The sequence below is a fragment of the Oryza brachyantha genome, chromosome 9, assembly GCF_000231095.2.
Source record: "Oryza brachyantha chromosome 9, ObraRS2, whole genome shotgun sequence".
In the NCBI taxonomy this organism is placed as follows: domain Eukaryota; kingdom Viridiplantae; phylum Streptophyta; class Magnoliopsida; order Poales; family Poaceae; genus Oryza; species Oryza brachyantha.
In genome coordinates, this window is record NC_023171.2 from 11,622,968 (window position 1) to 11,646,443 (window position 23,476).

General features: G+C 44.0%; 4 protein-coding genes across 4 annotated transcripts; 3 read left to right on the top strand and 1 right to left on the bottom strand.

Annotated features, from left to right (window-relative positions):
* The first annotated feature begins 4,387 nt into the window (after positions 1–4,387).
* LOC102719145 (dof zinc finger protein MNB1A-like) lies at positions 4,388–5,576 on the top strand. The gene has a single exon (XM_006661282.3). It carries the CDS (start codon positions 4,589–4,591, stop codon positions 5,306–5,308), a length of 720 nt encoding a protein of 239 aa, XP_006661345.2. The 5' UTR covers positions 4,388–4,588; the 3' UTR covers positions 5,309–5,576.
* Positions 5,577–8,558: 2,982 nt separating this feature from the next.
* LOC102701936 (protein MICROTUBULE BINDING PROTEIN 2C-like) lies at positions 8,559–11,320 on the top strand. Its single transcript, XM_006660678.3, has 5 exons — positions 8,559–8,882; positions 8,979–9,027; positions 9,320–9,604; positions 10,491–10,712; positions 10,851–11,320. Exons 1-5 carry the CDS (start codon positions 8,800–8,802, stop codon positions 10,998–11,000), a joined length of 789 nt encoding a protein of 262 aa, XP_006660741.1. The 5' UTR covers positions 8,559–8,799; the 3' UTR covers positions 11,001–11,320.
* A 534-nt stretch (positions 11,321–11,854) lies between these two features.
* On the bottom strand, positions 11,855–16,579 carry LOC102719422 (death-inducer obliterator 1-like). Its single transcript, XM_006661283.3, has 2 exons — positions 14,477–16,579; positions 11,855–12,422 (listed from the first exon to the last, which is right to left on the bottom strand). The coding sequence occupies exon 1, from the start codon at positions 16,464–16,466 to the stop codon at positions 14,652–14,654; it is 1,815 nt and encodes a 604-aa protein (XP_006661346.2). The 5' UTR covers positions 16,467–16,579; the 3' UTR covers positions 11,855–12,422; positions 14,477–14,651.
* Positions 16,580–18,071: 1,492 nt separating this feature from the next.
* LOC121055295 (classical arabinogalactan protein 11-like) lies at positions 18,072–18,836 on the top strand. Its single transcript, XM_040527341.1, has 2 exons — positions 18,072–18,301; positions 18,446–18,836. The coding sequence occupies exons 1-2, from the start codon at positions 18,072–18,074 to the stop codon at positions 18,834–18,836; spliced, it is 621 nt and encodes a 206-aa protein (XP_040383275.1).
* Positions 18,837–23,476: the final 4,640 nt, after the last annotated feature.

Sequence of the window (23,476 nt, forward strand, 5' to 3'; positions counted from 1 at the left end):
GAATGTTCATGCGTATAACATATCAAAACTTTGAAATGTGGGGTAAAAAATATAGGAATAGAAGATACGTGTGTTCTTTTACTCTGGTGGGAATAAAAAACACATAAAAGGAAAAGCACAAACATTTGTTGCCATCGCATGAACAAATGAGCAAAGAAAACTTTCGAAAAGATTGGAAATTGAGCTATATGAATACAATCCTATAGGAAATTATATTTCCTTTCATATAAATCAAAAGGTTCAGTAGGAATTTTTTTTACAGATAGTTGAATCGTCCAAAGTTCTTATGGCAATACTCTATTTAAAAAGGTGTGCAAAGACATGTCATGGTTCTACTGGCCCAGAGAATTAACGAAAACTTTGAATATGGTGAAAGCCATCAGAGATGGCAAAGACCACCGGATCTGATAAAGATCACTGGAGACCGTCAGGGATGACAGTGGGTTGGATTTTGGATGGGTTTTTGTAAAAACTCACCCATCACAAAATCCATGACCGTAAGGTAAGCCCATATCCATCAATCTTCATGGGTGTAAAACTAAACCTGTATCCATACCTACCGGGTACCCGAAACCCAATGAGTACCCACGGGTGAAACCATGTCAAACAAAAAATATCTTAATTGAGACATCTCCATGAGTATATTAAGGTTTTTTTGATATTTAAATGCAGGGAATAAGCAATAAACATAGTCGATTAATTAATATAGCAATAAGAAAATAAAAAAGGTACAATAGTAAGCAAGTAAAACTAAACTCGACGAATTCTAACATTCAATCATCCAATCATATCGACACAAACGACTAATCATGCATCAACAAATTCTCATGCTCCCGGCTTATAAAACTGAATAATAAGCACGCTTCATGTCGAATATTTCAAGGCGTCGCTAGATTTTTGGACCCCAATATGTACCCGCGGGTTAAATCTAAAACCAGTACCTAACCTATAACTTCACGGGTACCCATCCACACGAACCCATAGGTATAAATCTTCACCCATACCCGCATTCATTGGGTACAAAACCCGTTGGGCCCCGGACCCGTGGGTCCAATTGCCATCCCTAGAGACCGTAAACATTCCAGGAGGTGACGAATAACATTGGAGACAGCGAAAACCATCGGATGAAGCCAGTATAAAAACAATTATAACTGAAGCCGCAGATTATAAATATGCCCCATGTCTTTGTATTAAGCGAGTTTTTAAGAATTAAGAAATAGAATAACAGATCTGATGATTTAAGATATTTACTAAAAATATATATAAATGTATTTTCCCTAACTTTAAATAACGTATAATACTGTATAGATTTTAATGCGTCTAATCCGTCGGTATTTGTTGAAAGAAGGAAGAAACAAGCATGAGCAGTGGCGGACACAGAAGGCACCCAAAAAATCTTAACGCGTGTGTGTGTATATATATATATATATATATAATATATATATATATGTATGTATATAGTAAATATAAAATAAAATTATTATTTATTAACATACATAAAATCACTTTTGATTAATTTTATATTTATTATATATTATATGTTATATTTATGATAATTAAAAAATTATGTAAGTTAGACCATCCAAATAAAAATCCTAATACGTCACTGTGCATGAGCACCTTGCTTGATGCACCCGTGTATTGAGTTCATCAGGGTACGAACTACGAAGATAACTCGTTTTCTCCTATTCCCATTGCTAACCGTACTCATGAATAAAGTCATATATCTAGCATAGGTACATTGTGTCACTCTTGAACAAACTCATCACCAAAAATGGCGAAAATGTGCTCAGTGTTGATTGACACTTGCACCGCTTGAAGACCCATCGATTGCAACATTTAGGTGCAACACACAGTCATTGTTGTTTCCCACTTATTTCTCATTCACATGATTTGTTTTTTAGTTGTTGGATTTACGTGTAAATTTTTAACATTATGGTTTTTATATAAATACAATTTGTAGTAGTTATGAACCTATTGGTTGCCCAAGTTGATAAGATTTGATAGGTCGACGTGTTAGATGAATAAATGATCGACTCATGTTAGTAATTTTGAAGGCATGTAGGGGTACTTTCATTACTTTCAGCGAAAGTGCAAATGGTGATCCCTGTCACCTAGGATTTTAGATGATGCAACAAATAATTAAAGAAGAAAGTGAGCGAGAAAACGTCTTGCATGAAGCATATAGTTTACACATAAAGCATCAACTTTGGAATAAAAATTGAGTTGCTCGTCTTTACATATCAACTTAAGCTTTTGTTTGAACTGTTTTGGTGTGTACAACTCAATATTGGCATTAGAATCAAAAGTTTTGAGCTCAACTACTAGTCGATGAGCAATTAAGTAAAAATTACAACCCACTTTTGTTTCAGGCTTGAGGCTGCAAGGGAGCCTCACGTGAGGGAAAATGTTAGAATATAAAGCGAATTGATCATATGTTTTCATCGGCTTAAACTTTTGAATTGAGAAAAAAAATACAACCCGATTCTATTTCACGTTTAAGACAAGGGGCATCGTGTGAGGAAAAATTTTAGAATATAAAGTGAACTTCTCGTATTTTCTCATTAGTTTAAGCTTTTGAGTTTAACTGATTGGTGAATGCAACTCAATAATTATATTAAGAAAATGTCTCTAGTCAATAAATATGACCAACCGAGAAGCTAGAGAATAAAACAATATAACCACATTTACGTAGACACAGTATATATAGAAAATTGTTTCTATACTTGTTTTCATATGACATACACAAAGATAGACACTGATAGAGGCATTGGCTATCCGAAATGCTCCGACCGGCCGGAACTCCGCCCTACGACAGATAGTAAAACCCGGAGAAGGGGGATTTATCCGCTGTATTCCGTACGACAACGAGTTATGGTGCAAACAGTAATAGTACGGCACGTCGATTTCGCCTGGCCTTGGCTGGTAGCCGCCTCCTTTCGTTTCGGATCGTTTTAGCGAAAAAATTATAAAAATAATTTGTATAAATAAAATTTTTATATATGTGTTTTTAATGATAAAATCAAATAATACAAAATAAATTATGATAAAGAGTCTAAAATTAACTATAATTTAAAATTAAAAGTTAAATTTTTAGCTTGCAAGCGTAGGCGTAAACAAAGATGAAAAGAGATATTGTTTATATTTTTTTGAGTGAAGTGCATCAGCGGTCCCTAAACTTATATGCATGTGTCATTTAGGTCTCTGAACTCTTAAAATGCATTTTGGGTCTCCAAACTTGTCCGGGGGTGTCATATAGATCTAAACGGGCTTCGACCCGCTCCATTCGCTGACGCGGTATGCCACGGTGGCGCCTACGAGAAAAGAGAGAAAAGAATAAGGAGGAGAGAGAAACTGACACGTGGGATCCACGTGGCACCATCAACACGTAGGCGCCACCGTGGCATGCCACGTCAGCGGATAGAGCGGGTTAGAGCTCGTTTGGACCTATATGACATCTCCGGACAAGTTCGAGGAGCCAAAAATGCATTTTAAGAGTTAAGGGAGCTAGGTAACACATGCATACAAGTTTCGCTAGTACACTTCACTCGTGTTTTTTTTCCAACAAACTAACTACTACGGAAGTGGTCGTTACGGTGGCCGGAACAGCCGGCCCTCGCGGAGTTTCTGCACCTTCGCTGCGGGAGACGCGCCACCCACCTCGGCGACCGACGGCGGCGGGGAGCGAGAGCGTATGCCGAGAAGGAAAGCCGACGGTGATTCGTGCCGTGGCGGTGGACGGTGGTGGCGCCGAGCCGACCGAGCCAAACCAAACCCCGGTCCTAACTCCCATGCGCCACCCACGCACGGCACACACGCCGCCGCAAGGCCCGCCCATCTCCACCCCCTCTATGGCTCCCACGGCCCTTCACGTGGCTCCACCACCACCTCCCCCCCGCCTAACTCCGGCCCCACCCTGCAGCCGCGCCACCGCCACCCCCCATCACCGGCGCGCGCACACACGACGCACCAGCCATGGGAGGAACCATCGATCCGTGCCGGTGCCGGTGCCCCTCTCCTCTTCTCCGACACACGGCGACACGACGCAGGCCGCAGCCGAGCGAGTGGGGTGGGTCACGCTGTCGCATGGGTCCACGAGGCGGTTGGGTTGTGCAGGGCTGGTGCGGCGGTACGAGACGGGACGGACGCGTACGGCACCGCCCCTCTCGAAAGGACACAAACCCTCGGCGCCCGCGCGTACGACGAGCTCTAGTAGAAGCTACTCCCGGGTCGCAACTGTGGCGCGGTCAAGCGAAGGTGACGAGGCGTGCGTCCGTGCGGCGTGCGCCTACCTCTACCCGATCCACTGTTCCCGCCACGTACAGACAGTCGTCTGGTACATCCCCCGCTGAGGCCGACGCCCCGATCACGCGTCGCGCCCATGCGGCGAGCGGCGAAACGCCGTAAAAAATGCGCGCGACGCGCTGCACCTGACCTGAGCATGAGCCTGACCCTGACGGCCTGACCTGCTCCCTCCCACCGACTCGCGCCCGTGCGCCCGCCTTAAGACCGGGCGTGCCCCCGCGCGCGGCTACGACGGACGGGCAAACTCGCGCTTCTCGCACGGTGTGAGTGCGTGCTGCGGCAGATGCAGGAGGCGGGGCGCAGGGCGGTGCCGCAGTTCGCCGGCGTCGACCTCCGTCGGCCGAAGGGGTACCCGGCGGTGGTGGCGGTGGCGGTGGTGCCGCCGCCGGCTAAGGCGGAGGTGGCGGCCGGCGGCGGCGGCGGCGACCCGTGCCCGCGGTGCGAGTCGCGGGACACCAAGTTCTGCTACTACAACAACTACAACACGTCGCAGCCGCGGCACTTCTGCAAGTCGTGCCGGCGCTACTGGACCAAGGGAGGCTCCCTCCGCAACGTCCCCGTCGGCGGCGGCTCCCGCAAGAGCTCCTCCTCCTCCTCCTCGCCGGCGTCGCCGCCAGCCAAGAGCCCCAAGCGCTCCAAGAACTCCAAGCGCCGACGCGTCTCCCCGCCCCCGCCGGAGCCCACGCCGACGCCGCACACCACCACCGACACCACCACTACTACTACTACCGCTGCCGACGTAGCCGCACCGACGGGACCGCAAGCCTCAGCCAAGGAAGCCCCGGAACACCTCGCCGTGGCACCGACCCAGCCGGCGGAAGGTGGTGGTGGCTTCACTGACCCGTCGGTGGCGCTCGGGCTCGGCCTCGCCGACGCCGGCGGCGGGAAGGAGCTTCTGGACTCGAGCCCGTTCGAGTGGCCGTCGGGCTGCGACCTCGGGCCATACTGGCCTACCGGCGTGTTCGCCGACACCGACCCGTCGCTCTTCCTTAACATGCCATGAGGAAGCCTCCCGGACAAGAGGATGGTCAGCAAAAATCTTCAAGCTTTATTGATCAAGTTCTTGATTTCAGCTCTGTTTCCAGCTTCTGATTTTAGTTTTCCCGGCTTATAATTAATATAATCCAAATGCTAACTTAGGAAGAGGAAGATGAACTGCGTATGTAAATCTGTGCGTGCGTTCTTGGCTTTGTATTTCCCGAATGAAAACCACAACAAGATTTGCTCAAGTTGCAAGGACAATCAACCGCTGTTCTTCCTCTTTGCAATCACAAAAACGGCTTCTTTGTTTTTATCTCACTTGTCTATGAGTGTGAGTATGATTTGGCACGTATTGAGTTGGTGATCACACGACGGCACGAGTTCATCCAGTAGAGGAGGATGACGAAGATAAGCCTACGAAATGACTCAAAAGCGATCGGCCATGGATCTGGTCGGTTAGACGTCGGCGTCGGGGAGGGGCTTTAAATTCCGGGGCGGCGTGGCGGAGGCCGACGGCCCTTGATTCCGACGGCGACGCGCGCGCGGAGGAGGAGGGTGGGGGGCCGCCCTAGTGTGATTCCGACGGCGACGGGGCGCGCGCGGTGTCCGGGGTGTGGTCATGGTCATAGCCGTCTCGTCCGTTCCGCCGCCCGTGGCGCGACGTGCGGGGAGGGGGCGCCACATCGCCGCGGGGACGGCGACGTGGCTCTGCTCGTGTCCCCGCCGTGTATTCGCTCTCTCTGCCGGCTCCGGTGACGTCGACCGTGCCGACGCCGGCTGGCCGCCGGTCTCTAGAGGGTGTCGCCGAAATGTTTGCCACCAGTGTTGTCCATACTCCTACTCCGATTTCACGTTTGAAAATATTTTATTTATCTACCGTCACATATTCATACGAATCTGGAATGAAGAGAAATATCAGTGGTTGTTTGGGTCAGGGACTTTTCCATAGTCATTTGTCAGATCGGATGTTTAGACTTTAATTAGAAATATTAAATATAGGCTGATAACAAAAATAATTGTATAAATAAAAGCTATTTCATTAGATAGATTTTTTAAGCCTAATCAAGCCACGATTAGCAAATGTTTACTGTAGCATCATATTCGTTAATTATTGACTTATTAAGCTCAATAGATTAGTCTCGTGAAATAGTCTAGAGTATAAGGTGAGTTTTATTAACATTTTATATTTAATACTTATAATTAGTATCCAGATATTCAATGTGACAGGTACTTAAAAAGTCTCTGGTATCAAACAAAACTCTTAAGTACTTGAGCTATAGATGGAAAATAAATGTTGAACATATGACAATCGAGAAACGAAACGGGATCTTTTTAAATTGTGAAGAAACTTAGGTGAATTTCTTCCGTGTTCAACTGGTTTTGTCGTGCAATCGAGCCCTTTTGCGTGGCATTTATGCTAATCCTCATGGAGTGCGGTGTTCGAAGTTAGGCTTGAGCTGATCTCGCTCTCAATTACGCGAGGTTAATGTACATTTTTTTTCGATTACGTTGTACGCTGTAAATACACTTATGACACATGCACAACACAATTTGTCCCTAAAACACGTTCGAAAAGATATAAATCATCGGCACATTATTGATCTTGCTAGATTGGTGTCGATAACTCATTAATGTGTGCGTGCAATATCCAAGATCAATATATTTCTTGGTTTTTAAAATAAGTTTGTTCCAAATTTCAAATTCTGAGATGGCACGATTAGTGGTGTAGACGTGTAGTTGTAGTAAAAATGAAAATGTCGTGGTGATCGTTTACGCCATTACGCTATTGGATGGAATGAGACGATAAATTGTGATAATTATTTGAGCATACAAATAAACAATTGGCTATTGTAAAATTAAAAATAAATTTAAAAAATTCATAACAAATTCATGTATATAATATATTTTTTAAAATCTTACTATTTATGAGTTTAGAAAGAGCGTGCATAAATCCATTCACTATTATAAAATAAAGAGCATCTGCGTAAAAAAATGGTTGGCTTTGATTTTAAGTTACCTAGTAACTTTAACAATCCCGTTATTTAGCACAAAAGGGTGCATCGTTAAATTTGTAATTAAAATGTTTTATTGGCATCTTACTTTTAAACATATTCACTTTAAAGGTACTTTTAATTGTTAAACTAGAGCAAGTTCAATAGTATAGCCACCTACCGGCTCCAATTTATCTATAGTCAATCTAATAGCCAATTCATATTAGCTAAAAAACAAATACTATTATGTCTCACAAGTTTTACACACATCATATCTTGGAGTACGTGTTATAGCTGGCTATAAATCTGTAGCTCACTGCTCTTATCTCTTATCTCATTAAAATATAATTATAACCAGCTTATAGTCTGCTATTGTACTGCTCTTAACCTTTTGTCCTGTCAAACCTGATAAGTAATCGTTACCTTCCAAAATATTGCGAACTAGTATTTTTAGATTAGACATAACTAGCAGTACGAATCTAATCGAACAGACATGGTCATCTTTAGAGTGTTTAGAAGAAAATATCGAACGACATGTTTGTAAACGTAAAATAATTTACGAATAAAACTTTTATATATGTGTTCATGATAATCTAAAAGTCAAAAATTGGAAATAAATACTAATGAAAAACCTCAAAATAAACTTTAAAATTAAGATTAAAAAAATCAAATTTGGTATTCTAACCCAACCCAAAACCGAAAGATAATCTAAGAGTGTTTACCAGCTAAGGGAACATTACATAAAACATAAGTGAGAGTTTTATATTTTGCTTCCGAAGCTAGTGCAGCGTTTTTTTTTTTTGGGGGGAGTAGGGGGCGGAAGCTAGTGCAGTGTTGCTAATAATTAAGCATGCAAAATAACTGTTACCTTCGTTCCCTCTTATAAAACTTTTTAGACTTAGTTAAATTTATTTATATGCTAATAAATCTAGACACATATATAAAATATATATACCAATACATAAATGAATTTAGATACTTACAGAAAGTTTTATAATATGGAACGGAGAGAATATATCGTAACAGAATAATTCTACACATACAATATTTATATTATAACAATAACATTCATGCTACCTCCATCCAAAAACAAGACATTTTTTAGTTTACACAGAAATACTTATGGCCATATCATACACATCCATAACAACCCATTTTCTACCCATAATTTTTTTAGCCACTATACACAATGGAATGTTGGATGTTGACATGACTAGAAAACATTTGCCACTATCCCCCACAAGCAAAGATTTTATTTTATCTTACTTTTTAAAAGAACAAAAGAATCAAACAAAATCTCCTAGACAGGGCGATATGCGCACCACTACAAGAACATCCCCATGGGTCCACGGCGGCGGTAGTGGCCGTGCAGCGCAGTGAAGAGCCCTCCCGCGCCGCGCCACTTCACGGGTCCACGACGCGGCCTGGTGGAACCGGTCCACCGCCACCGCCACCTCCACCTCACGGACGCCGAGGGCCGGGCCGGCGCGGCGGCATCCGCCGCCGGAGGAGGAGGAGGAGGATGGCCGAGAAGGCGGTGGGGAACGGGCCCAGGACGAGGGCCCGGGGCGGGCTCGCCGCGGCCTCCGCGCCGCCGTCAGCCAGGTCTCGCTCCACTCGATCTGCATTTCTTTCTAGCTTTCCCACCTCCGCGGGGTTTCGGTTTGAAATCTGTTTTTGTTTCGGCGTCTCGTGATGCAGGAGGCTCTCTGCGGTGTCGTACACGGCGGCGCCGAATCTGACCAAGAAGGTGCGTGTTTTTTCTTGTGATCCTTTTTTTTCTTGAAAAATCTTTGATTCTTTTTGGGCTTTTGGAATCGCTTCTCTGTCTGTTCAGTAAATGGTGGGTTCTTGCGTTCAAAGCGCGAATCTTTACTCTCTTTTGTTGGCTTGGTTGCCAATGAGTAGCGTGATATGTTGCAAAATCTTGTGTCACTGCACACAAAATATATACTGTCTACAGTCTAGCGCAATCACCAAAAGGATATGATTCTTAATGCTGTTTCGGTGATTGATCTCTACTGACCATCTTTCATGTTCAGGTCCCTGACCCGAAGGTTGTGAAGCCAGCCAGAAGAACGACACCGGTCAAGAAGCGGCCGCAGGTAGATCAGGCGCAGAAGCAGAGAGAAGAGCTTGCCGCTTTGCAGGAGCAGCTTGGTGGCCTGCAAAAGAAGTTGCTTGAGAAAGATGAGGCTTTGAGATCTGCCGAGCATCTGATTAGCCGGATCAGTGCGGCAAACGCCGCTGTTGATGAACTGAGAGGACAACTTTCTGAGAAGGAATCGCTGATTGAGTCCACTGGATCAGAATTGCATGGTGCAAAGGTGAATTAAGATCTGATTGGCAGTTTTGGTGCGCTATGTTTTATTCATTAATATACTATTGATGCATCTCACTAGTTGAGGAATGAGGAGGACGTTCTTCTAGAAAGCACCACCTTAGCTGCCATTGTCTTTAGACCCCTGATGACAGCGAAAATCGTGATTGCTGAATGGCATTAGCTTATGTCTGCATTACCTCTGAGGCTCTGACTGCATTTTTTGTAATATCTACAAGTAAAATTTTCTCACACCATAATATTTTCATAAAAGAATGTGATGTAGCCCAAGTGCCCAACTGTCTGAGTATTATCTTTAACACACTCTAATATGATATAAGCTGTTAGGTGTGCATCATCTTTTCTAAGCCCATCGCAGTTTAGTTAGTCTGTCCATGTGTCATCAACAGTCGATTGATGATTTGAGGTTCTAACTATATTCTAACTATACTACTGCCTGACATTCAATGTGGATTTCATTTTCCTTTGGATTCAACACATATAAATGCAAAGCATGGAATTGGTCTCTATCTTCACATTTCTACTTTATCAGACATGTCTGTTCCGACCACTGTGTATTAGTCCTGTGCACAAGATTTGTACATGTTTGTCCTTGTCTTCAACTTCAGTTGATAGACTAGAAAGGAGATAAAGAATAGCACTTCTCTTTGCAGTTGAGCTTATCTGTGCTATAGTGCCATTAATATCAAGTCCGATCCTTCTGGATTGCATATTCTGATATTCATGCCAGTTTGCGCAATAAAATAAACTGCTAACCCTGTAATGTAACATCATGTGGAACCACCTCTGTATTTTTGTGGGCATGTGTTCTTATTCGATCACATTTTTAACAATAGCAGTGTTAGTGTTTGCTGATTGGCTGTTTATTGTAGATTCAATTGGCAGAGAAGCAAGCTGCCCTGGAGAAGTTAGAATGGGAGGCAAAGGTGTCAAGTACAAAGGTCGAAGAACTCCAAGTAGATGTGGCCTCCATGGATGTTGAAATCTCTGCTCTAATGAAGCTATTTAGAAAAATAACAGAAAATGATCGAACCCCTTATCCGAGGGAGAGAACCGATGATTCATCTTTGGAATGTGAACCGGTTCAACTTGATGTAAGCTCATGTTTTCCTTGTTAGTATTTCCTTTTGGTCTTCAACTCAATAGTACACCATGCAGTTTTATCCATTCGTTGATGAATGATTGCTGTTTCTCAATATACTTGGCTAAAAGTCCTGCGTGATATGGGGCAGGAAATAGCTGGCGATATCGACATGGAGAAGATGGAGCACGAAATGTCGGCGTATGTTACAGCTCTAGCTGCCGCGAAAGACAATCCTACTGACGAGTTCCTGAAGGCAGTAACCGAAGCAAGACTAAAACTCCAAGCCTTTGTACTCTAACTCAGGTGCCTGGAATCACTGACCATGCCCTTGAACTACCCGAAGGAGCAGCTCTATTACGCTGTGCCAATCACTGTGTTAGGCCGATGACATGATGCATCGAAGCTGACAGCTCTTGCTTCTGGATCTCACATTACAGAGGATCCATGTTTGTGTTGTGTCGTTTTGGGTCTGGTCGATGATGTCTCTGAGCTTCTTGTTGTAACTTTGTAAGCTATAAGAACTGTATGACCGAACATTTTAGTAGATGTCACACGTACCATTTTAGTGAAATGAACACCAGGTGGGTTCAGCTTGCCTGAACGACCCAATTATTCTCATTCTCGGTGGTTCGAAGCCAGCTGAAGGATCTGCTTGGTTGAGCTTCCGATAGCTGAAGGCCTAGAGCTATTTGCAAAATTTCTTGTAGCCAGAAGCTGGGTTTTCCAGCCAATTGCTTCTCAGAATCTCCGTATATTTAAACAGGGCCAACCTGTGATGCAGTATTTCCAGCCGGTTTTGTTTGCGAGTCGCATACCACATTCTCCAGTTTTTGGTCAGCTGGTAAAAATCTGACAAACGAAAGCCAGGACCAGGAGCTAGCGCATAATGACACATTACACATTTTACCGATTACGATTTTAACATAAGCGCCAATAGTATTTCAGACCATTCCAACCATAACAAGCAAGACCTCCGGATCGAACTATTTCAGAACCATTCCAGCCATAACAAATAGGACCTTCGGATTGAAGGATTTTCGTGGGACCTCAGAGAATTCTATTCCATGGGTTTTAAATTGGAAAACAAGCTTAATTCGAATGAACACTGGATTTCAAAGGGGGCAAAAATGCTGTGAACTGTAGAAAGCAAAGTGGAATCAACTATCAAGTGTGTAACCACCAACATAAAGAGCGCATATACAGTTGGTGTTCTCAGACATCTAACAAACCTAACAGAATTCTCTGCCTGGTTACATTTCTAGAGTTACAACATCAAAAACAGCATTTTTTGGGGGTCAGATACAGAAAAAGCGCTCATGATTGGCATGATACACACAACATATAAAAACAAGCAAAATCAGACATTCCCAAGCTACCTTCAGTGAAGGACCACAGGAATGTTGACTGTCGAGTCCTCTGTCCGCCATCAGCAGAAGGGAAAACTGAGCAAAGCCAAGTCACGAGTTACAACTCACAAAACAGACCAGAGGATCATCCTAATACAAAGTAATAGTACAGAGTTCTCTCATCCCCCACAAGAAACAAAATTAAGGAGAGTACTTAGGGGAATCACGATACATGGACAGTTTTTATGACATTATGTCACTTGAGCACTATATTATGGTTAATGGTAGGGGTACGGAGGCAGCAGCTACATCTTTGAATCAGAGAAGGCAGGAAGTCGAAGTCACAGCCATACTTATTCCAACTGCTTTTATAACTGCAAACAAGAGAACAAAAGTCAGTATTCGTTAGTTGCGTAGAAACAAAAAGGGTGAAGAAATAACACCAGAAAATTAGTAAATGAGTGTTCCTAGTATTTTGTATAAACTACTGGTATGGCACATGTGTAACATTAAAGATCTCGCTAAGCGTAACATATGAAACCTGATACATAAAAATGAACGTGCAAAAGAGAAGCATCTGACTAAACATTTTGCAACATATTATCTAATGAAGTGATGATAAGATAAACATCAAAATATTGGTTGAACCCTCCACCATAAATTTTACATAAGGAAAAATTTTGCACTGTCCCGATGACCATATTAATACCCAACAAGACATATAACCATCTCGACATCAACTAGAACTCTACGAAATGCTAATAAATGGGCAGATGACCCAAATAAGTCTATGTGATGACCATCATGGGTTTCGGTTAAAAAAAAGAGTATTTGAACAAAGAAAAGGAATGGTGATTATTGTTAGTATTTGAGATAGTCAAAATTGCTCATATATTCTTTATTAGGATTAATTAAACAATACTAACTTGTTATCACTGTAATGCTCCAGATTAGTTTTTAAGTCATTCAACTATGGGGTTACAAGGTAAGTTCTACACACCATAAGGGATTAATACCAGATAGAGAGCAGATTGCCCCCTAAAAATGACATTCCTGAAACCCAAGAAAGTTTGTGCTAGATCATACATGCCTATGGACAGGAAATAAACTATGGAACAATTGCGTTCATGCAAATTTCAAACAAATTTTGCATTTGAGCAATACAAAAGAATGTAAATGACAAAATAAATCTATCCAATAGTAATGTGGTACAGATCAGTTTATCCTGGTGCATATTTTAATTATGCAAAACAGTATGTGTATAATATAGTTATATGGCTAAGGTACACCCCTTTCCCAAGTTAATCTTGTTTAGCTAATGGAGTGGCAGAAGTGCAAATAACCAAGAAAGCACCGATGCGCAGTATAATTGTACAAGTATTGACTATTGAATCGCCATATGCTAACAAACATATTTAAATATGAAAACCACTGACACATTGAAAACACAACAATTGAGCTTGGATCAGTACAGCTGTAGCATGGAAATTAAGTTAGTGAACTTGATTTTGGTACTGGAGTACTGATCAGTGCTAAGTACAACTGCCAAAATGTAGCATGCTCCATGAAGTTAAATTGTGCATGATTTCACATATTTGAAGAAAGAAATTTTTTTTTCTATCAAGCACAGCTAAGTTCAGTTGCATAAAGATGATGGTGCTCTTTTATGATTTCCGTTGTTATACTTGCAATTGTGCTTGTACACCTTGCATACTAGACTTCAAACATTGGCATTTCAATATACACATGTTATTATAGGATTTTTATCCCAAGACTTACTACTATCTTTATACTTGGATAATACGTTAATTTTTCATCGCTTGCTTTTCATGTGATACTATCCAGTCCGTAATTGTATACTTCCAGAGGTACATGTTTAATATTTCAATGTGCAAATACTATGTCTGCTACTGAAGAACTGATGGCAGGTTGACCTAATTGGTAGTGACTTCTCTATAACCAAAAGGAAAGGGATGATACATCAATTCCAGATTCCATAATACTACATATATATCTTTTGACAAACTTACAATAAATTCAAAGGACACCTGCTTCGATACTAACCCAGTTTCTGGAGCATATAGACCACTTGTTACAAAGCCATTTGCAGAGCTGAGGATGAAACCTTTACATTTTGTTTGAGAATACAAATGATCAAAAATTGGATTACAAAAAGTTTCCTTCCTACATTGCTATAGTTACATGTTAAAACTTACAAACTAATTACATTCTCAGCCTGAGCAATTCCTTTATGCTACAAAAAGAATAAATGAAAAAAGAATAAACTATACACAACAAAAACTGGTATACATGATGGGGTTACATGAATATGAGGCTATACACTAGTACCCAACAGGAAATTATATACGGGCATAGAACAAAATGGAAGAATATTTACATAAAAAAGGAGAACGGATTAAGAACTTACATCTCAATTAATGCTACAACAGATCCTTGGAGACAGGCAGGTAAAATCCACCGATGCTATAAGCAGTAAACAGTTGACAGTTGCAAGCTGATTCGCTAACCAAAGGGCATGTGCAAAAAAGATGCCGCCGCGAATTGCCGATACCCCTACACTAAACATATGCCATACAATATTATTACTCAGGCGACATCCGCCGCCGCTTTGAGTGGTCAACCTCCCTTGATCTGCTACGCCGTCCAGATGATCTTCCCCTGTCCCAGTCTTCATTGCGATCTGACTCACGCTTACCATGCCTGTGATAATCACCATGGCGATCTCTATCATCCCGGTACCGTTCCCTCTCCCTGTCACGGTCTCTTTCCCTTTCCCTGTCTCGGTCTCTTTCCCTTTCCCTATCTCGGTCTCTCTCCCTCTCCCGCTCCCGTTCCCGACCCACGTCCCGTTCATCACGGTGCCTCCTCTCTGGCCAGTCTGGTGGTGGGGGCAAATCTTTCTCCCTCTCCCGCCTCCTCTCCGATGCCCCCGACCATTCCCTCTCTGGCGGCCTCTCCTTACCATGGCTCCCACCTTCACCATATTGCTGGTCTGATGCTGCATCATCACCATAGCTTGATTGTTCCTCCCCACCCCAACCACCACCCATGCTTGGGTCTGGCCACATCCCAACACCACCGGCACCCATACCACCTCCTCTCCCAAAGAATGCTGGGTTTACATGAGGTGCAACTACAGGTGGGAATGGCTGCATTAAGCCAGGGAATGGAGCAGCCCCAGGTCCACCAGGGAACCCGCCAAACCCGCCACCCATCCTCCCCATGGCTGCACCATATCCAGTTGGGTCAAAGCCCTGCCCTAACATGCCCCCAGGATGAAGCATAGGTGGTGGTGGAGCTACCATCCCTCCGTTCCCCATTAGACCACGTCCACCAACCGGACCCATCCGATTCCTCATATTCCCAGGTTGACCTCTACCCCCCATCCCCCCGCCGCCCCTTCCCCAGTTCCCACCACCACCTCCACCTCCACCACCACCCGGTCCACCTCCTCCGCCTCCACGACCACCACCATAATTCCCACCAACCTGAGCCCCACCCGGACCTCCAGCTGCACCACCTCCTCTACCACCCTTCTGCACACCTGAGTTTTGCTGAGCCATCGATTGCTGGTTCTTCACCTGAGCTTCCCCCATGCGGCGCACGGTGTGAGGCGATGCAAAGGCCACAACACAGGGGCGTCCATTGAACAAGTGGCCGTTCATGCCCTCTTTGCAAGAGGCAGCAGCTCCAGGGTCATAGAAATCAACCTGGCAGTATCCCTTAGACTTCCCACTCGCCTTCTCGTCGAAGAACCTCACCTCCTTGACCTGTCCATACTTGCTCAGCTCCGCCTCTAGATCGGCGTCCGTCGTCCACCAGTGGAGCTCCCCTACGAAGAGCGTCGTGCCCCCCGGGCCATCGCCGCCCCCACCGTTCCCAACCACAATCGGCCCCCCGCCGTAGTTTCCCCCTCCCTGGCGGTGGAAACCGTCGCCTCCTCCAGGCTGGATCTGGTTATGTGGAGGCGGCGGAGGCGCCACGGCCACCGGAGGCTGAGGCTGCGGCGGGAGATGCGCTGGGTTGGGCCGGTCGGGGACGGGGGCGGGGACAGCCGCAACTCCGGGGATGTGCACCTTCTCCGGCTGCCGCTGCGGCGGAGGAGGCGGGAGCGAAGGGGGGGCCTGCAGCTGTTGCTGCTGCGGCTGCTGCGGCGGCGGCGCCTGCAACGGGGGCGGCTGTTGCTGCTGAACCGGCGGCGGCGCCTGCTGCACAACCGGCGGAGGGGGCGGCTGGGACTGCGGCGGCGGGTGGGACGACTGGAGGAAGCCGTCCCCGACGTTGACGTCGTTGTAGAGGTCGTCGTAGTCGTCGTCGTCGCCGTAGTACTGGTCCACGTCCTGGACGGCGGAGATGGCCTCGTTGCGGTGGAACGAGCCGTCGCCGTCGGGATCCATGGCGGCGGCGGCGGGCGGCGGCAAACCCTAGCTAGGGCTGGATCTACAAGGGAGGTCAGGGGAGAGCGCGAGGAGGAGGAGGAGGAGGGGCAAAACGCAAAAACGAGCTCAACTAATCCGGCGATTGATTGGGGGGTTCGGATTTTGGAGGAGGTATCCGTGAGTATGACGGGTGGGCCCGGCCTCCGAGATGGTTCGTCGCAGTGGGGGAAGGGGACGTGGCGGGCTCGGAGTGCACGCGTGGGTTTTGACCTGACGTCACGCGTATCGTCGTGGATCCCGTTCCTTTTGGGCCTTGTTTTTGCTGGGCCTTAATCCTGGCCCACGTACAAGGGAATGGGCCTAATTTCGGCCCGAAAATAACAAGGCCTTTTACAAGATTAACATGGTATTATCCCTCCATCTCGGGAAAAAGTCTGGCTATAAACATATTGCCCCATTCTTTTCCGCGTAATAAGATTAGCCACTCTGTTGATATCTGTTAACACATCTCTTGAATTACTAAATATAATGCATTTCGTGTGAAAATTTATATATATATATTTGTTTTTAAAAATTAAATAAATCTATTTTTCAACTTTTTAATATTTACTAATTCTCAAATAAGCATATATGAAACATATTTCTCGTTTTGGATCAGGATATTTGGCTAATTAAAAGAGTTAGTAGTCGATTTCTTTAGCTGCGGAGAGAGTATGTTGACACACATAACCTAAGACTGAGTATCTTCAAAAGGATTTACTCCAACGTAGGACTGACTCCCCATATGACATTTTGGTTTGAACAACTCCAACAGATTGCTATCCCTCCTCTCCATCATTGATTTTTTTTTTCTATCCATGCTCCCCATCATTGATTTTTAGCAATTTAAGAAAAACAATCTTCAATTGTTTGTCATTCCTCCTCCCTATCTTTGTCAAATTCGCCTAATCCCCTCCTCAGCACGTGTATATGAGCGCTCATGATCTGCGCACATCCAATTGCGCGGATATATGATAAACTATTGGAGATTAATTTTTTTTCTTTGGTATAATATTTGGGGAGTTGACAAACTTCAATATTGAGGAAACAAAAAAAATCTCAGATAGTTGGGGTTGCTATGTGGAGTCGAATTACGCTTTGTGCCGTTTGCATGGGAGAAATGATTAAAAAAAAATTTGGACAAAACCGGGTCACGTACTCGCACCGTACAACGACCTCACTTCATCCAAACCGCCCGTTGCCGACGGAGCACAGATCGAACGGCTACCTACCGCCGCGCGCCGTCCCTGCTAAGTATGGGGCGCTTCTTCCCCGCCGCTTGGCGCGCGCCACCTCCCGCGCGCGCAATGGCGCGGCTCGGCCATGCCATGCCAGCGCACACGCGCCGCGCCAAAGATAGCCACCGGCTCCGGCGCCTCCCCGTATAACTGCGCCATCGTCTCCGGCCGGCCGTCCCTCCCCTCGATCGCCTCCAACTGATCGGTCAGCCCCACCACGGCGTGAACCGCCGCTCGTCGGAGTCCTCGCCGCGCAGCCGACACCGCACAAGCAAGCGTCGCCAAGAAGCGGCCGGCCGGGACAGATCGCCGCAGCGGGTTTTGCCGCGTCCGTCTCCCCTGCACGATGGCCCGAGCTCCCGCCCTCGCCGTCGTCCTCCTCCTCGCCGTCCTCCTCGCGATGGCGTGCGCCGTGCACGCGCTGTCCCCGGCTGCCTCGCCCAAGAAGTCCGAGGCCGAGTCACCCGAGGCGTCCGAGTCCGAGCCCGAGGAGGACGAGGACGAGGAGTCGCCGGCGGCCGCTCCGTCGATGGAGTCCGAAGAGGCCGGGACGGCCAAGACGATGGACATGGACATGTTCGACCACGCTCCGTCGAAGAGCCCAGCCGCTAAAGCACCTGCAGGAGCCGCCGCTCCGCAGGAGGAGGAAGAAGAAGAAGAAGAAGAAGAAGAAGCATTAGACGAGACCGCCACGGCGCCAGACGTTGCGCCCTCCGCGAGCGAGGAGCCGGAGGAGGAGGAGGAGGAGGCCCCGGCGGCCGCCCCGGACGCCGAGGACGAGGAGGCCACGAGCCCTTCCGCCGCCTCATCCGAGGAGCCGTCCGCCGCAGCTCCCGCACCAGAAGAGTCCGGCGGCAAGGTCAATCCCGACCCGACCGACGCCGACGGGAAAGCCTCAGGGGAGCCCCCCTCTGCCGAGGCCGCCGCCGCCAGCCCGGAAGGCGCCGCCGACGTCTCCGCCCCGTCCGCGGCCACCGTCACCGAGGGCCCCGCGGGGGCTCCCGGACCCGCTGCGGCCGACGAGGAGGAGAGCGGCGCTACCGCCACCCAGCGTGGCAGCCTCGCCGCCGCCGCCGCCGCGCTGCTCCTCGCAGCCGTCTTTGCCCCGTGAGACGTGTCCGGCCGGCGAACCGGCGGTGGAGCTACCTTGGAAGTGCGTGCGTGCGTGCATGCATGCACTTCTTTCTCTCTTTTTTGTTCCACTACAGGTCACGTGTACAAATATTGTACGACGAGTTGTTGGTTCGATGAATCCATGCTTTTTTGCTTGCGTTCTGCCCTTCGGTGTAGCCGCTACTTCAAATGTCTATAATTATTTTACAAATTAGCTCGTAGCATTTTTTAATATTATGGAATAATCCATATTTAGTTTGAATAAGTAATATTAGTATAGTTAGTAAAAAATTCTTATAACATTTTATAATACATTTTCATAGCAAAGTATGTGTATTTTACTAGTCTTAGAAATGGACCTAATAGGTCTCTTCGTGTAAACGGTTGTAAACTTTTTAAGACAAAATAGAGCATAGTGACGTACTACCTCTGACTGTTTATTTGACACGAGTTTTAAATTTATTTATGTTTGACTATTCTCTTGTCTAAAAAATCTAAAACCTATTGTGATATTGTTATTATTAAATATACTTTAAGCATGGATTATAGTTTATTATAATTGTAAAAAAGTTAAGTAAGTTGAATCGTAAAATATACATTCAAATATTAACAGCATCAAATAAAAAAAAGAAAATCTACTTTATACCATTAAGTTGGCATCGATTCAACGATCTGTCATTGACTTTGTCGAGTTCTAAAATATACTCTTGGTTAGCAGTTTTCTCTACAATATATCCTTAGATCCTACGCATTTATAATAAATATCCAAAATGCTCTTTAGACATCAAGATTAACTATTAATTTATATTAATTTATCGTGTTAGAAGATCGAGAAAATTATGAAATTTTTTCCTAGCATCCTAACAAATCATTATAGTTTGTTAGTATGTTTTAAGATCGAGAAAATATTTTTCCAAAAAATAAAATATGAAAAATAATCTTAAAACATATCCGCAAACTATAATGATTTGTTAGGATGTTAGGCAAAAATTTTCATAATTTTCTCGATATTCTAACAGGATAAATTAATAGTCAATCTTATATGTCTAAAAGGTATTTTGGATATTTATTATAAATACATAGGAGCAAAAGGTATATTGTAGAGAAAAATGATAACCGAGGATATATCTTAGAACTCGATAAAGTAAATAACATATCTTAGAACTCGACAAAGTCAATAACAGATAGTTGAGTCGATGTAAACTCAATGGTATGAAGTAGATTTTCTTATAAAAAATCCTTAAAATCAATTAAATTTAATTTTAAGTATACAAATATACTATATAATAAAAATAAAAAGAAAAGGGTGCTCGAGTGATTTTGCCGTCGCCCCCACGCGCAGGCACATGAACACAGAGAGAATCAGTAGCGCCTGACGAGAGGCCTGCGCTGCCGCATGTCCTTCACGACGTTCACGTCAGCGCCTCACACACTCCTTGTAGTAGCCGACGGCCCCGATGTCGTGGGCCTACGCTACACAAGTGACAAGTACCAGTAATACACGCACGCCTACGTCGCACTCAGCCTCGTCCGTCGGTGCCATTTGTCGCGTCGCACGCACTCCCTACTGTTCCATCTCCCGACACTGGGTGCAGCATTTGTTACCCTTAGTCCTTTTTGTTTTGTAGATAGAGTACATGGTAGATGAGATGCTAGTCCTGTTCTAAATAAGATTAGTTATTCCATTAATATCTGCCATCATTTTCTTTAACTGTTAGTAATTCATTTTGTGTAAAATTTCTTCGTGTTTTTAGAAAATCAAATAAATTTAAGTTTTATTTTTTTAATATTTAATTTTTAATTAATCATACGTCCATCACCACATAGCTCGTGAGTGGCTCCTATCATTTCGTTTTCTGGAGAAATATACGAAAACGCGTTGTTGTAAACGAAAAATAATTTATTGATAAAACTTTTATATACGTATCCATAGTGACTCAAAATCGAAACGTGTAAAAGAAACCATGATGAAAAAACCACAAAATCAAGTTCAAAATTAAGCTCTAAAATTTAAATTTTGGCTTATAAGCAGCTGCAACCGCGAAACGATGGAGCCCATTAATTCTAACCGCGGAAAAGAGGTGTAGCGTGGGGCATCTCGAAGCTTCCACGGTGCCCTTTTTCACGTGGTTGAAAGCTGGTGCAGCGTGCAGGGCCGAGGCCGGCAGGCACGCACAGCCGTCGGATGGTGGGGGTACGCGCGATCGGTTGCGTGCGAGCCCCCTCCCGGTTGGTTCCGCCTGCGCCGCGACGGCACTGCGTGCGTACACCGAGGTTAGCAGAGCATCAGATTCGTGGAGCCCTTTGCGTCTCGTCAGCCTCGCCGCGGATCCGAATTCCGATGGACGGCGACGCCGGCACGTGCACGGGTGAGCCGCTGTCTACCGTTGCTGCTGACGCTAATGCTCTCAAAATGGTAATCACTCGGTCTTCATTTCCCTCTTGAACGTAAATCGTTAATAACCCTTAAATAATTAGTTGAGAGTTAGCGAAAGTTGCACGGTTGCACATCACACACCACTAATATAAAATACCTTTAGATATATGTAATATATTTTAGAAAAAGATGAGAGATCGAAGTTAATAAATAATTAGTAACAGATGATAATTATTTGAAACATGAGATAGTAGAAAAATACACATCTTTTCCTATAAAAATACATTTCAAAGTATCATGTATTTTTTATCAACCATGCTAACATTATTTATATGAATAAATTGTGGACAATTTTATAATATCAATAAATACCATGAGCTAATATGTAAAAAAAACTATAGAAAGCTATAGGTTGTAGATTCATTGTTACATCAGCGGAGGCGTTCAAGGTAGTATAGATATATTTAGTAATTAGTATAAGAATTTACTGTGCCAACATACGTGAAAGTATAATTGTAAAAGGTACTTTCGAATATTGATATTAGTAGTGATTTCATGTTATAAACAATATATAATTATAATTGAGTAATATTTAGTTAACTAAACAAATACACAGTATATTTAAAATTGGGGAGTACCAAGGAGTAGCTGATGGACCCGGTGTATGGACAGATTTGTTTGGAATCAAAAGGGGTCGTCTGCCAATTCAACTCTTTCAAGTGCAAGAATTCTGCTCCAACCGAAATTCAGTGGCGCGAAGTTGAGAGTTGGGACCTGCGTCCGGTCCACAAGCGGTTGATGGCAGTTGCGACTTGAGGAAAAGCTCGCTCTCACCGCCGTCCTGAGTTTATACTATCTAATTTTATAACCATTGACTTTTAACCCAAATTTTTAAATCTACGTTTAATCATTTATTTTATTAAAAAGTTCATGTAATTATTAATTATTTCATTTTAGATTATTTTTTATTAAATAAAATTTAAATATTACTTATAATTTTACATATTTACATAAAAAATTTATAAATAAAATAAAAGATAAACATAAATAAAAGTTAACCACGTCTTATAAAAAGACTAGAGGAAGTAACTATTTAAGATATAAACTACGGGATCAATTATCAGAAAGTTAAATGCTGCTTAAAAATTAGGCACTAAATTTTTAATAAAATACTCGTTAAAAAACTTAGAAAACGTACTATGCAAAAAAAAATCTAAAAATCTTTCGTACCAAACGAAAACGGCCTTACTCGGCGTTGGACTGATCCAGGGCCAGATATGACCTTTTTCCCGTAAGCTTTTGACCCACGAAATACGATGCCTCGGTATCCGTCATACCAGCTTCTCATCTCAACACTAGTCTTGAATTTTGAAGCTTTTTTTTTTCTCTTGGTTGGTGTTTAGGTTGAGAAGATTTTTAGGACTGTCAAGTTTGATCGGATATCGGATTGGACACGAATGAAAAAACGAATTTCACGACTAGCCTAAAAACCGCGGGACGAATCTTTTGAGCCTAATTAATCCGTCATTAGCACATATTGGCTACTGTAGCACTTATGACTAATCATGGGCTAATTATGCTCAAAAGATTCGTCTCAAGATTTCTTTCATAACTGTGCAATTAGTTTTTTGTTTTATCTATGTTTAATGCTTTATTTAGTTGTCTAAAAATTTGATGTGATGTTTTTGAGAAAAATTTTGGGAACTAAGGCCTTAGAATCCCTGCGGCTAGAACTACTGTTACATGTGCAGTGTTCATTTGTCCCCAGCTTCCTTTTGTCCCAGAAAAGAGCAAACCATTAGCGAAGATGGGATTAGGCAGGCAGGCTCTGCAATCCGTATGACCATTTCATGATGCGTCTGGACATCAACCGGCCATGATTCTTCTCGACTGCAACTTCGCATGCTGCAAAAGAACATCAACTTGTCTTTTTTTTTTCCCTCTTCATTTTCGGTTCCAGGTAGATGAGGACATCGTCGCATCAAAACAAGATCCAAATAAAAGAGGATGAACATAGAAGATGATGAGTTGGGAAAAAGGGTATTCAGCAGAGTGCAAGAGCAATTAAGCAAGACATAAAAAACGAGGAATTTCAAGAAAAATGTGTGTAAGAGCAATTAAGCAAGACATAAAACATGAGGAATTTCAAGAAAAAACATATTTTCGCTTATGCTTATACTGATAAGCAAAAATTTAAAATTTTAATCTTAGAGTTGATTTTGGGGTTTCACCAAAATTTATTTTTCAACCTGGTATTTAGA